The following is a 13,498-nucleotide window of genomic DNA, read 5'->3' as shown; positions in this document are numbered from 1 at the left end:
CAGAGCAGGCAAGATGTGGAAGTATTTTCTGTACCCTGGTGGCTTCTCGGATGGACCAAACGGCACTGCGGTATCGGTATGACAGAGCCTGTGCTTCTCGTGTCTCCTGAAGGCTCCAAATGATTTCTGTACTGCGAAGTAAAGCCAAATTCTGGAAACCAGTCCTGGGCTCTGGTCTGATTCACTTCAGTTGTACGAGCAGCATCCTCTTTCCGAGATCCCTTGGATCTCTGCCCGCCGGGGTCGAAACGCGAGTGGCGCAGAGCGTTTCCCACTAGAGAACAGGCTCAGGCGTCCTCGGTTGGGCTTCCCAGCTGCTCTCAGGGCTGCTTTTGGCAGGGGAGAAGCACAAGGCCTGTGGCCGTGGGGAAAGCTGGGGCTGAGCGCAAGCCTGCGTCCTCCCTGCAGCCACCCCCGAGCGCCTACGCCCAGAAACGGCGCTTGCTCGAAGCGGTAGTAAATAATTCTTGCTCTTACGGCTCCTCTGCAGGGCGTGGATCTCTCTCCTCGTCGGCGTGAGCCCGATGGATCCCCGAAGCCATCCTGCCGCTGGGCGGCGAGGCGCAGCGCTCGCGTTTCTACGCGGCGATGCCAAGTGCCAGGAACAAAAAAATGAGAAAAATGCCTTGGAAGGGCTTGTTCCTCCTCTCGGCTGCCGTGCTTGGCCAGGTAGGGTCGCCGGTTCAGGGCTCGTCCTTCCCCTCAGCCGCAGCCGTGCCGCTCCCCTGCTGCCGCTGAAGAGGAACCGGGGCTTGGACCGCATCTCCTTCGCAAAGAGCTGCGCTAAACCCGGCTGCGGCCGCCCCTTCCTCCTCCCGGGCCCTGGGGGCTTTCGGCGCTTCCTCTCCCCAGGCGCGGGTTCCAGGAACCGCCTTTCCATTTTAAGCCGCCGGTGCCCGCGTCACCGGAGCGCGGCGCAGCGCGGCGGCCAGGGAAGTTCTCCCTTGCCTTGTGCTTCCTCTCCTCCGGTGCTCGACGGCAGCGAGCCGAGCCTCTTCAAAGGCAAGAGAGAGCGGGGAAAACGCGCTCCTGCCGCGTGCTTCTGTTACCCCCTCGCCGCTGTACCCTGGTTATTCCTCTGGCTCTCAGTACCCTGCTCCTGCCGGGAAGGAGGAGGATTTTGATCATGCGAGCCCACCCCTGAGCCAAGGAGCCTCGCTCGCTCCATCCTTCCCGCGTAGGCTTCGAAGTTGGCAGAACAAAGCTGATTTCTGAGCGACGCGTGAGCAGGGAAAGCCGCCCGCTTCCACCGCTGCTGCGGGGAGAGGGCGGGTGCTGAGCGACAACCCCCTCTCCAGGCAGCAGCAGCGTGTGAAACTTCGTTTTTTACATTTTTATTAATCAAACTCTACACAAAGTCATCCTGTACATAACATCTCGGCTCCTTTTATTAAAATTAAAAAAAACAAAAGAGGACAACCCTGTCCTCCCCCTTCACAGGTAGGGCATCTTACAAACGTCTTCAACGCGGATTTTCTTCCCAGCTGTGTGTGTTTGAGCTACTGCAAATAAGAGAGGGTTGTTTTTTTTTTTGTTGGTTTTCTTTTGTTCCTGCATCCCGCCCTCAGCTATTTACAAGATTTCCGTGTGCTGGAACGCGCTCGAGTCCCAGTAGTGAAATGGTACCAACAGGCAACACCGGCCACTTGAAATGTAGTGTAGAGGGGGCTGCCGACGGCCTCGCCGACCCCCGTTTCCAGCGTACACCCTACGGCCAACGCCTGCGCCTCGTGTACAGTACGTGCAGCGACACCCACGTGGAAAATGCGTGTGTTATCCCAGACTCGTATTGCTTCTAACCTTCAAGTAAACGGCTTTTTTTATTATTATTTTTATTTTCCTATTTCTTCCAACGTCAGTTGCACTAATCACTCAAAAACACTCCAATAATTTAAGACTGCGTAATGCTCGAATAGCCTCTGTCCTACACGCAGCTCCATGGCAGGGAATAAATCCCCGGGAGGATTTGCATTAGTAATCGTTAAATAACTTCTATATACAGAACTAGAGCCAACCTTCCCCCGCCCCCTCTCCGTGCTCCCGTGGGCAGCACCCGCCACCCACCGGGCTGTCGGGGCCATCCCGCAGAGGACCAGGATGCCCAAACCGGTGCCGCAGAGCCCGGGGAGGAGCCGTGCCGCGCCTTCGCTTCGTCACCTGCAACACAGAGACGCGGCGTGGGTTATCGCTCCGCTCCCCTCCTCGCGCCGGGCAGCGCCGACCCCTCGCAGAGCTTCCCCAAGGGAAGCGCCGGCGTCTTTCCCGGCGCCGGCGGTGCCGAGCACGGGCCTTCCCGGCTTCAGGAGTCAGCCCTAAGTGTTGGCAGAGCCGGAGCAGATCCCGGCTCCCTGCCTGCCATCCCAGGAGCTGCTCCGGGACTTTTGGGGGAGAAGGGAACAATCCTGACCTCCCCCCCTTACCAGTAGCTTCTTCTAAACGGGGCAGCCGCTTTCTGCACCGTCCCAAGGAAGGTGTTGACGTCGGCCACGAGGATTCCTTTGCTTTCAAGGACCTCCCTGCTGGCGCTGGGCTTTTCTGCAAAGGAAGGAGCGGCACCGTAATTCAAACAAGCGAACGATGTTCTGAAACCTACAGAAAATATCCCCGAATCCCAGTTATTCTGTTTTGCAAACGCGAGCAGATGAACAGCGCCGCCTTTGCAAACAGCCTCAGCCCAGCGAGGCCAGAATTAGAGCGTGACGTAAAGCCATCCGCAGGCTCGGAAAATTGCCGGAATTTACCAGAGCTCCAAAAATCCGTTGCCTTTTACTGCACTGAGTTGCAATGAATCAACTCACGCCTTACCCATGATTCGAGCAGAAATGGGAGCAAGCGGGGCGTTTCTTGTCCCTCCTCCGCCGCCTCCCAGGCCAATTTAAGATGGTGCTCGCAGGGGGCACCAGCGCCCAGAGCCCGTCCTTACCCGTGAGATACACGGCGAACCTGGCGCCGACGCGCTCAACCTGCAGGTTCAACAAGCACTCGACGTACTGGGATCTGGGGGAGGCCCTGGAGTCGCAGGCGTGGTAGCGCAGCACCTCGATGAGATCGGCTCCTTGGCACGACCTGAGGATCAGGTGCTTCTTGCGAGCGTTGGCGTCCGCCCTGCCGGGAGAGGGGCAAGGTGAAGCGGCGAGGGGCTTCGCCCCTATTCTCCCCTCCCAGGGAATGAGCGGGAACGGTGGGGCCTGCCTCTCCCCCGCGCGTGTTTCTTCCAGCCTCGTGGGTGCTTTGCTACCCTGCGCTAAACGGAGGTGGCCGGAGCGTCACCGTACGGACCGTGCATGCACCAGGAAAACAAAATGACCCCCTGCTCGAGGCAACAACGGACCGCGGCTCGTTATCCCGCCACAACGGAGTCCGGAGATGCTACGCGAGTGCCGCTGACGGAGCACAAAGAAAACACTTGCTCCACCGCGGCACCCGCTCTGCACGGGTCGAGTCCTCGCCTCGCAGACTGCGGTGAAACACCCGACCCCGAGCTTCTGCGACACCTCGCCGCTCAAGGAGTGAAAACCAGATCTTCAGACCGATTACTTTGTGCTGTCACCATGAAGGCGGAGTGGGGGGAGGATCCGAGAGCTCTCCCCGTTCGTTGTAGCATTTTCTGCTCAGACAGAGCAGAGCAGTTTCCTCTTTGTTCGCAGGTGGTTACTAGAAAGCCGTGCTCTCTGGCCTGTGGTCTGGCACTAACACAGGCAGCCTGCTCGATACAAACATCCCCCCGACTTCAAACATGACAAAAGCAGGACATTTCAATGGAAAATTGTGCTGGTTGTGGCTGGGAGAGAGTTAATTTTCTTGGCAGTCGCTACTATGGGGCTGTGTTTTGGATTTGTGCTGGGAACAGCGTTGATAACCCAGGGATGTTTTAGTTATTGCTGAGCAGGGCTGACACAGGGTCAAGGCCTTTTCTGCCTCTCCCCCCACCCCACCAGCGAGGGGGCTGGGGGGCACAAGGAGCTGGGAGGGGACACGGCTGGGACAGCTGACCCCAGCTGACCCAAGGGATACCCCCCACCGTATGACGCCACGCTCAGCACATAAAGCTGGGGGAAGAGGAAGGAAAGGGGGGACATTCGGACCGATGGCGTTTGTCCCCCCAAGTCACCATTACGCGTGATGGAGCCCTGCTTTCCTGGAGGTGGCTGAACCCTTCCTGCCGATGGGAAGCGGTGACTGAATTCCTTGCTCTGCTTTGCTTGTGTGCACGGCTTTTGCCTTACCTGTTAAACTGGTTTTACCTCAACCCACGAGTTTTCTCACTTTTACCCTTCCGATTCCCTCCCCCATCCCACTGCGGGGCAGTTTGCGAGCAGCTGTGGGGGGCTTAGTTGGCGGCTGGGGTTAAACCACGACGAAAGTATTTGCCGTCTTCCTTCTCTTTTCCAAATTGCACCATTTAAATACACACTGTTGCAAATAACCTAAAATAAGTAGCAATATGAACAGAAGAACTTCTGCTTTTCTCAGCAGGGTTTGATTTTAGGCGCTCCCCAAGACACCCCAGTTCCTCTCCACGTTAGAAAGTCAGAGCTCCTCATCGCTCACCCAAATCACACAAGCGACGGGACAGAAAAAGAAACAGCAACGAGACGGCGGGGCAGAGGCCCAGGAAGGTCCCCCGAGCTCCCGCTGGGTGCGCAGGAGCTGGGGTGAGCTGGTGGGAAGGGAGCTCGGTTTGCAGAGGCAGCTTTCGGAGCGTGCAGCTCCTCAAACGAAATTTGTGCCTTTCCTCAAGTCCCTGGCAGGCTGCAACGCTCCCAGAGGGCATCTCTGCCAAAGAGAGGGGGGAACTGCCTTATGGAGATACAGCGGGGTGCAAGAAGCAGCTGCCAGAGCTCTGCCTCATCCGGGGTCACGTGCAAGACACAACATTTCAGGCCATCTGATCCTCTCCAGGGCCCGTGTCCTGCTGCTCCATCTCACATAGGTATTAAAAAAAAAAAAAAAAAATCTATCGTACTTTACTTTGCTAGGGCGCAAATGCTGACCTCCGGCAATTCCAGGCTTGAGGCGCATGGTCTCTCACCGAGAAGAAAAGATCTTATTTAAACAAAAATCTTCAAATTCATCTTGTAAGAGGCCAAAACCCAACCAGAGGCACCTAACTCGCCCCGTGTCCCTGCAGGGGACGCCACGCTCCACCGCGGTGGGGACATCCTCGAGGACAGCAGGAGCTGCCACCGCGGAGCCGTTACCTGACACCTTCTCTGAGCTTCTTGCTCTCCTTGTAGTGAAGGAGCCACTTCCACCTCCCGCTTCTGTTCAGCTTCTCCAGCACCTTCACCACCTCTTTCAGTTGGCCTGGGGGGACAGCAAGAGCCGGGGGGTCACCGAGGGTGGAAAGGGTGCCGGGGGGTCTCTGGCCCAACCCCTGCTCAAAGCTGGGCCACCTGAGGTTGCTCGGGGCTTTGTCTAGGTGAGGTTTGAATATCTCCGAGGATGGAGATTCACAACCTGGGTCGTGAAACTGGGATCCTGTCCTGGTGTTTGAACACAATTACTGAGAGCTCCCCCCCGCCCAACATCTAAAAGTATAAGAGCAACTTGTCCCTGTCACCTCTCGTCCCATCACTACGCATCTCCAGGAGGAGCGTGGCTCCGTTTTCGCTGCCCCTTCCGATCAGGGAGCTGAAGATGGCAACAAGGCCTCCCCTTTGCCCTCCCTTCTCCAGGCTGAACGTCCTTGTACAACCCCTGCTCCAGCCCCTGAGCGGCTTGGTGGCCCTCGCTGTACTTAGATGGTTTTGGGAGCCCCGACCCAGACCCGTGATCCAGACGGGGTCTACAAATGTCAAATGGAGGGAAAGAATTGCCCCCACTAAAGCAGGAGCAGAGGATGCCCAGGGCAAGTTTTCGGGAGGTGTTGGCAAACCAGCGGACAAGGCTGGGAGCCAACGCTGTGTTTGCATCCAAGCGAGAGGCCGCAGCGAGACTCACCCAGCGTTACCGTTTCCAACAGCTCGTTGTCCGACACCACGAAGCCGCCGGCATGAAACAGCTCCTGGTACATGCAACCCGTTATATCTTCGGGGCTGTCCACTCCGGCAAACACCACGTTCGGACGGTGCTTTAGCTCCAGCAAGCACGGGACCTGCTCAAGGCAGACATGCTTTTGCACACAGCTGTGTTTCAACAGCATTTGCACCTCTCTGCAGCTCACAGCCGCTCCTGGGAGACCCGGGAGCCCACCCTGTCCTCTGCCTGCATCACCCCGACACTCACGTCTCCATAGCCTGACTCCGAAGCTGCAGATGCTGATACGGGGAGCTACCTGCAGCTCAGTCTGCTGCAATATTCACTGCAGCCCACGAGCCAAAGCCCGGCTGAACCGCTCCGTTACACAAGATAAGCCCAGCCTGACCCCTTGGAGCTCGGCTACTCCAAGTGATGTTATTCAGCGATCAAAAATGGAGAGGGAAGAAAAGTAGAACTGACAGGCTTCATGTTTTTGAGACATTTGTTTTTAACAGCTCTTCACGAAGCACTGTTCTTTCGGTGGAGGGAACAGTGTCTCCACAGAGACTGACAATTCAACCGACAGCTATATGTACTGTAAAATTTAAAAACCTTTAAAATGGATCCCAATATTCAAAAACGGTGCTGGGAGAAAAAAAAAAAAAAAGATGGACTCGGGCCTTACGTTGTGGATGTGCGAGGAAATGTCCTCGTTCCTGATGACGACGAGCAGCCTGTCAGCATCCGGGCGTCTCGCTTCGCAGAAGCTCAGAGGCTCAATCTCCATGCGGCCGTCTTTCTTCAGCAAGGTCTGAAACAGAAATCGCGTAAGAAGGTTTGTACGGAGAATATCTTCACAACAGCGGTGCCACGCTCCTGGCACACACATATCTGGGGACAAGGAGAGAGGAACGAGACGGCGACCGCAACCAGGCACCCTACGGTGTCCGTCTGTCAAAGGCACTGTGCACCCCAGGCTGGGGCTCCAGCCAGAGCGGGGAGAAGCAGCCATTTACCTCCGTCAGCAAAAACCTTTTAGAAAACCACCTCGAGCATCTCACCGTACCATGCATCGGGCCTCCTCGTTATTTTGGAGCGGCAAATCTTCCCATGCGATCACCCTCCCCGAGTTTCCAACCCTTTAAGGAGAGCTCAAGCAGCAGCCACGTTGCAGGGGTTGAGTTTGGGCTGCTCCTGCATGAACTCTGATCTGTTTTGGCCCGGGGGACATTCAAGTGATAGGACAAGAAGAAACGACCTCAAGCTGCACCAGGGCAGGTTTAGGTTGGATGTTAGGAACAGTTTCTTCCCCCAAAGGGCTGTCAGGGCCTGGCCCAGGCTGCCCAGGGCAGGGGCTGAGTCTCCATCCCTGGAGGGATTTAAAAGCCGGGGAGATGTGGTGCTTGGGGACATGGTTTAGTGGTGGCCTTGGCAGTGCTGGGTTAACGGTTGGACTCGATGACCTTAAGGGTCTTTTCCAACCTAAATGATTCTATGATTCTGATTTCTGGTGGTGGGAGCTGAGATGAAATGGCAGAGACGGCTCCAGGCTTAAGGGAGCCAAACGCCATCCGTGTCGGGTTGAGCAAGCTTGCCCTGCGCCTGCTCCGGTTGCCCTCAGCTCTCACCCCAGGGCCACCCATCCCCGTCCAGGCCGGTGGGACTGGCTCTTACCTTCACGCTTGCAAAGAAAGGGTCCTTGCCCGTCTCCACCAGGTAGAACATGCCGGCGCGGCCACAGGCCTCCTTGGCCATGCTGCGCAGGCGGAAACGCAGCGTGCTGCACAGGTCCGCGATCATCTCGAAGGCGGCCATCCTCCCAGGGAGGGACGTGCACGGCCACTTGCTCGCCGCCTCCCCGTGCGCCGGGACCGGCCCTCTGCCCTCGCTCCCCGCCTCAGCCCTGCTCAGCATCACCCTGTTGAACTCGGCGTACTCGTCGAGGATGACAGCGATGTCCCCCTGCGAGTCCTCCAGCTTGTTATTGTATTTGAGCTTGCCGAGGTGGAAGGGAGCCGTGCGGCCCTGGCTCTGGGATCTGGTCCTGCTCTTCTCGTTGCGGAGGGTGTCCTGCCACGGGCTACAGGGGTCCCCATGCCAGCCGCTTCGCCGGTGCCAGCCGAGCCCGCTCGGCCGTGTGTCGGAGGGCAGGACCGTCACCTGCAAAGGGCTCCTGCTCCGCGGGGAGAGTGGGATGGGAGCTTCTCGTACAGGCGATGTCTTAAACATCACCTGGGGAGAAAAGTCTTTTGGAAAGATGCTTTTGGAGGTAGAAAAGGGTGGTTTCCCACTCCTTAGGATTTGTTTTAGCTTATTATGGAAACGAAGACGCTCCATGTCCAAAGTGTGCTGAGTGATTTCCTCAAAACCCCTCCAAGTCCCCATCAGTGACCTCAACAAATGAGACTGCTCCGCACAGTGGCTGCAACTCCTTGAAGGCTGCAGATTTCCCATCCTCTCCTGGCACTTTTTGGTGACCACGAAGTTCCGGTAGTTCTTGGCGATCCCCTGGCCGTCCCTAATACTGACGTACGGTGGAACGTGCCCGCTGCTGGTTTCCCCCGGGCCGCTGGGCCAGCCGCGCTCAGCCCGTGAGCGGCCCCGCTCCGTGCCCAGCGAGCCCCAGTCCTCCCTGCGCCCCTCCGCGCGCACCCAGCTTGCGGAGGAGGAGTCGCAGTTAGTCCTTGTGCCCGCAGCATCCACAGATCTCGTGCTGTAGAAACCCCGTGAAGTCCCCCCAAAATACTCCTGGTCTGAGTCGCCGGAGAAGGTCTCAAATAGATCTTCAAAGGTCAAGCCCATGCGTCTGTCTTTGCTGGGGAGCTGCTTTGCCCTCGGGAGCACGTCCGAAATATCCTCAGCGTCACTAAGCTCCATGCTTTCTCCAGAGAGCCCCCCGTGCGCATGTAACGGCAACATCGGGGAGGGGAGAGCAGGGATTTCTCCCTCTCCCACCTCCACGCTGGCATGGTGCAGATCAGCAAACGTGTCGGATCCCTCGGCCTCGTGCTCGCCCCGGTTGCACACAGACTGGGGCTCGCACAGTGGCACGAGCAACTCCCCTGCTGAAGAAGATGTAGGACTGGCAAGAGGGACGCTGCTTCCTTCTTCTGAATCCTCAGCCAGGATGGGTTCCTTCTCGTGGCTCCCTACCACATCCACTGCTTGGCCCCCAGGGCTGGCACACCTGGGGCAGGTGCCCACGCAGCAGGACCACGGGGCACCGTCTGGAGCCGGACTCATGCCAGGACAGAGCGTCTTGGGGTGCACACCGAGGCCTGAGTCCCGCTCAGTGCTGTGCAGACCTGCCTTGTGACCATGGGGAGGAGAAGGAGGCATCGATCCCGGATCACCCGGCACAAGCACATCCACGGGGGAGCTCTCCGCCGGCTCTGCACAGCACGGACCCGTGTCTTTTTTCACTTCTTCTGCACACCTGGGCTTTAAGGAGCCGTCCGGGCTCTCGGCAGCCACACTCACCTCTGCAGCACCGACTTGCTCGCAGGACTTCCCGTGTTGGCACAGAACTGGCCCCCACTCCCTTTGCTCTAACAAGTGGTGGTGGGGGTCTGCATCTCCGCCGCGGGGGAGAGGGTCCTGCTCGGGGGGAGAGGCTGGGGCCGAGCCTGCGTGGGCAGGTGGGGACAGGCTGTCTGGGGAGCTCTGCTGCTGCCTGGGATGCTCCTTCAGGGCAGACATCCCCTCTCTCACCGAGGAGGAAGGCTTTGATTCCAGCAGGTCACGAAGAGAGGTCGCTGGCTCCTGCAGTGGGTTAGTCACCATCCCTGCGTTCGTTTCATCGCTCCCGGGGGACTTCTCTGCACCAAGGCACACATCATCGCTCTCCCCAGCTCCAGAGTCACCTGCTAAGGCTGCACCGTCGCAGGCGAAGCCCTGGCCGTCACTTGCTCCCGAGGACTCACCCAGCACATCTGTCTGGTTGGCAGAAGGGCTGCTACGCTGTTCTTCCACCAAAAACCTGTTCCCTTCTTGGCTTGATTCACCAGTGCTCAGCAAAGTGAGGTCAGCATAAACATCGCCTCCGCACCTTTGGTAAAGGCAGCTGCTCCCTCCCAGGCCGCTCTCTGACGGAGACTGGATGCTTGCCATGGCCTCCTGCTCCTCTTGAGCAGCCCCCGGATCTGTTGCTCCATCAAGAGACGCGAGGCAGACAGAGCTGGAGTCAGGGGACAAGGTTAGCGACAGCCCCTGGCCGCACGGTGACTCGAGGCCAGCTGTGCTGGCAGCTTTGCTCCCAGCAAGCGCCCATGTTTCTGCAGAGGGCGCACGATCCTCGTCTTTCTGCTCCAAGCTGTCCCTGAGCGTCTCTCCGGCAGGTCCTGCGTTGCCTGTAATGCTGCCTGGCTGTGCCCCACAGACAAGGCCCGGATCAAATCGTAACAGGCTTGGTGCCATCTCACCAAGAAGCCCTTGAGGGCCAGCCCCAGTCCCATCTGACAGCACTGGTGTTGATCTGCCCAGGCAGGAGGATGCTAAGGCAGTGGGGCTGGGCAAGGGACCCTCTTCAGAAAGGCCAAAGTCCTTCAGACATGCTGAATTCAATGGCTTCTGCTCGCTGTGTTCATGTTCCATGTCGTCATCACTGCTTTCAGAAAATGCTAAATCACCAGGCCTCAGGACTGTGCTTTCATATTCAGAGTCCTCTTTCTCTTTTTTCCCCTCCTCCACCTCTTCCTCCTCTTTTTCTGGATGTCCGAAGGGGTCTTGTGATTCCTTCCCTTCCCCACCAACTCCATCGGGCTTTGCATTTTTGGGATTCGCTTCTAAGAGCATTGAATCACAGCCACGTCGCGGTCCATTGCTGACGGCCCAGCTGCCATCCTCAACCTCCGTACAGTGCCCAGCATCTCCCGTGTTCTCCCCTTCCTCAGGAGGGCCGGGGCCACCCCCTGACCCTGCTGCCCACCCGCTCTTTGGCTGCTCTCCACGTCCACGCAGTGCGCTCGGTGCATCGCTCCAGGGAGCAATACTGGAATTTGGGGCTTGGTTGCATGGGTTTTCCCTGCCCGGCGCAGCTGGGGGCTTGCCAGCATTGCCGAGCTCATCGGAAGGGCTGGGGGCAATCGTAGCGTCCAGCAATCCCTCCTTGGGCAGCTCCTCCTGAAACAACACAATTCAGAGGTTAATCTTCAAGGGAGGCAAATGCAGGAGCTGAGACACCCATGCAGGAGGACACGGATATTTTAAATGCTCAAACTTTGTGAGCAGAACCATTCCAACAGCATCTGACGACATTAGTTGGAATTTGTCTCTAAAATAAGTCCAGGTTGAATCCTTACCCCACGTGAGCCACTGGAAGCAGAGTCCCACAGACAGCCAGGGAAAGGATCTGAAACTTTCTACCTTCTTTTACACCATGAAATGGCTTAAAAATAGGCCAAACCGTGCAGGGGCCATCAGCTGCTGCCGAGAGGTAACGTATATGGCAGCATCCTCTTATCTCTACTGAGTTTATCTGTCCAAGCAAGCTATACGGATGCTACGGACAGCGATCCCACATTTCCTCCCAAAACACTTCTGCCTGCTCCACAGCACTAAACCCAGGTGGTAAAAAAGACTGGGATATTTTTTCCTTTGTGCAAAACAGCTGCAGGCCTACGGCAGCTGCCCCTGTGTTCAGAGGGGAAGTTTTAAAGGAATTATTTTAACTCAGGCTTGAAAAAGTTCATCAGACACCCATGTTTTAATTTTACTCAAGTACCTCCACTCCTGACCATCTGTAAACTGTAGAAACTATAAAAAATAATTTAAAAAACCCTACCCAGAATGGAATATTAACTAACTTCGCCAGAGGGACGAGGGAAATGTTGCAAAGCACTGCACTGCTATCTGTGTGAGGGAAACCTCTCCAAGCCAGCAAACCTCAGCTCTCCCAAACCAGCGGAGGAAAGGCTGTGCCGTGTCCCGTCACACGTCTGGGCTGCTGCGACCACGGGCAGACAAATGCAGTTGCCCACAGGAGACAGGCAGGCTTCTGAGTGTCGGTCTGGGGCGTTTGTGGTTCCGCTCCTCCCTCAGTTAAGTGCAGGTCTGAGACCTCGGCCAGGCTTGCACAACTCGCAGCAGAAACCTGGGATAGATGCCGAGCTCGACACCTTCATTGCTCTAATTCTTTGGGATTCCTCCCCATTGGAGAGGATCTGTGTCGAGGCCGCGCTCCCTTGGACAAGGATAGATACAGCTCGTGCCAGTGCCAGGGGGTGCCAGCTCAGTCCAAGAGGACATCCAAACCCGGATTGAGGCCTGAAAGCTTCTTTTTTATCGTGACTCTGAGCACGGCTGTGTGGCAATCACTTGGGGCAGCTAAATGCTGGGGGGGACATGTTTCTGTCCTGTTTTGGGGACCCCCACGACCTGGTTCTAAGACAGCCCACAAGGACGTCTGCTCCTACTCCCGTAAGCGTAAAATGCGTTGTGTGCCCTGTAGACTCGTATCACCCAAACCCCGAGCTCTCACCTCAGCGACGGTTGAGATGTCACGCACACGCTCCTCAGGAATGACCACTGGCTGCCTGTCTTTCACAGCCAGGCTCTCATCAGCATATTCAGCGGGGGAAAGGCTCTCTGGACAGCTTGTGGAGGAAGGCTCCTCCTCCTCACAGGGCAGCTCCCCTGAAGAAGATGACACTGTACTATCGACAACACCAGGAGTCCCATCAGCATCAGTCTGGGAATCTGCAGGGCTCTCCTCTGGGCGGGAAGGTCCCTGGCAATGTGTGCTGCGATCCAGAGAGCTGCTGGGAGTCTGGTCAGGGTCTGACCGAGAGTCCGCAGGGCATGTCTCCAACCCAAAACAATCCTCACCGTCATCACTCAGCTCAAGAAAGTCCCCGGTGCTGTTTATTGAGACGTACTTCTTGGGGTTGCTGTGCTCCACCACCTTCCTCGTGCTGCTTAGGAGCTTGCTGGGTTTGCTGTAGAAGAGAGCCACCCACATATGAAGTATCAGCTTCATCTCTTCCACGTCGTCGGGCAGATCAGGGTCCCAGGGCCTGGAAGGAAAAGCAAACACAGCCTGAAACGCCTTCATCCTCCCACCAGTTGATCAGCACAAGATAACTCATCTCCTGGTTCCCCAGGGTGCTAAGCACCGATACAGGGGGGGCTGCAAATGCCCAGCTGCGGACACAGACCACTTGATGTGGTTTTTCCAGCTTGTTGAAAAAAAGAGAAACTCACAGCTGCAAAGCAGGACTTCTGTTCATGGCTCTAGGTACCAATTCTAGCTGCAGAGCCACGGGAATCATAGAATGGTTTGTGTTAGGAAGGAACTTTAAAGATCTAGTTCAATATCCCCCTGCCATAGGGGACGATGCCAGGGACATCTTCCACTTGATCAGGTTGCTCAAAGCCCCCTCCAACCTGGCCTTCAACACTTCCAGGGATGGGGCATCCACCACCTCTCTGGGCCACCTGTGCCAGTGCCTCACCACCCTTGGCATAAAACATTTCCTCCTTATGTCCAAACCAAACCTACCCTTCTCAGTTTAAAACCGTTGCTCCTTTTCCTGTCACT

At 56.9% G+C, this 13,498-nt stretch overlaps 1 protein-coding gene across 1 annotated transcript in view; it reads right to left on the bottom strand.

The window, feature by feature from the left end:
* Nucleotides 1-1,375: 1,375 nt before the first annotated feature.
* Nucleotides 1,376-13,498, bottom strand: part of TASOR2 (transcription activation suppressor family member 2) — a 34,194-nt gene continuing 22,071 nt past the window's right edge. The window contains exons 17-24 of the mRNA XM_082310331.1: nucleotides 12,440-12,974; nucleotides 7,636-11,082; nucleotides 6,647-6,772; nucleotides 5,944-6,097; nucleotides 5,202-5,307; nucleotides 2,924-3,105; nucleotides 2,421-2,535; nucleotides 1,376-2,157 (exon numbers count right to left, since the gene is read on the bottom strand). Coding sequence (XP_082166457.1) covers nucleotides 2,154-2,157; nucleotides 2,421-2,535; nucleotides 2,924-3,105; nucleotides 5,202-5,307; nucleotides 5,944-6,097; nucleotides 6,647-6,772; nucleotides 7,636-11,082; nucleotides 12,440-12,974 — 4,669 coding nt within the window. The 3' untranslated portion in view covers nucleotides 1,376-2,153. The remainder of the gene's footprint in view (nucleotides 2,158-2,420; nucleotides 2,536-2,923; nucleotides 3,106-5,201; nucleotides 5,308-5,943; nucleotides 6,098-6,646; nucleotides 6,773-7,635; nucleotides 11,083-12,439; nucleotides 12,975-13,498) is intronic.

Source organism: Platalea leucorodia, assembly GCF_965183815.1.
Source record: "Platalea leucorodia genome assembly, chromosome: 4".
In the NCBI taxonomy this organism is placed as follows: domain Eukaryota; kingdom Metazoa; phylum Chordata; class Aves; order Pelecaniformes; family Threskiornithidae; genus Platalea; species Platalea leucorodia.
The sequence above is the reverse complement of the archived record's forward strand: the minus strand, read 5'-3'. Positions and strand labels throughout refer to the sequence as shown.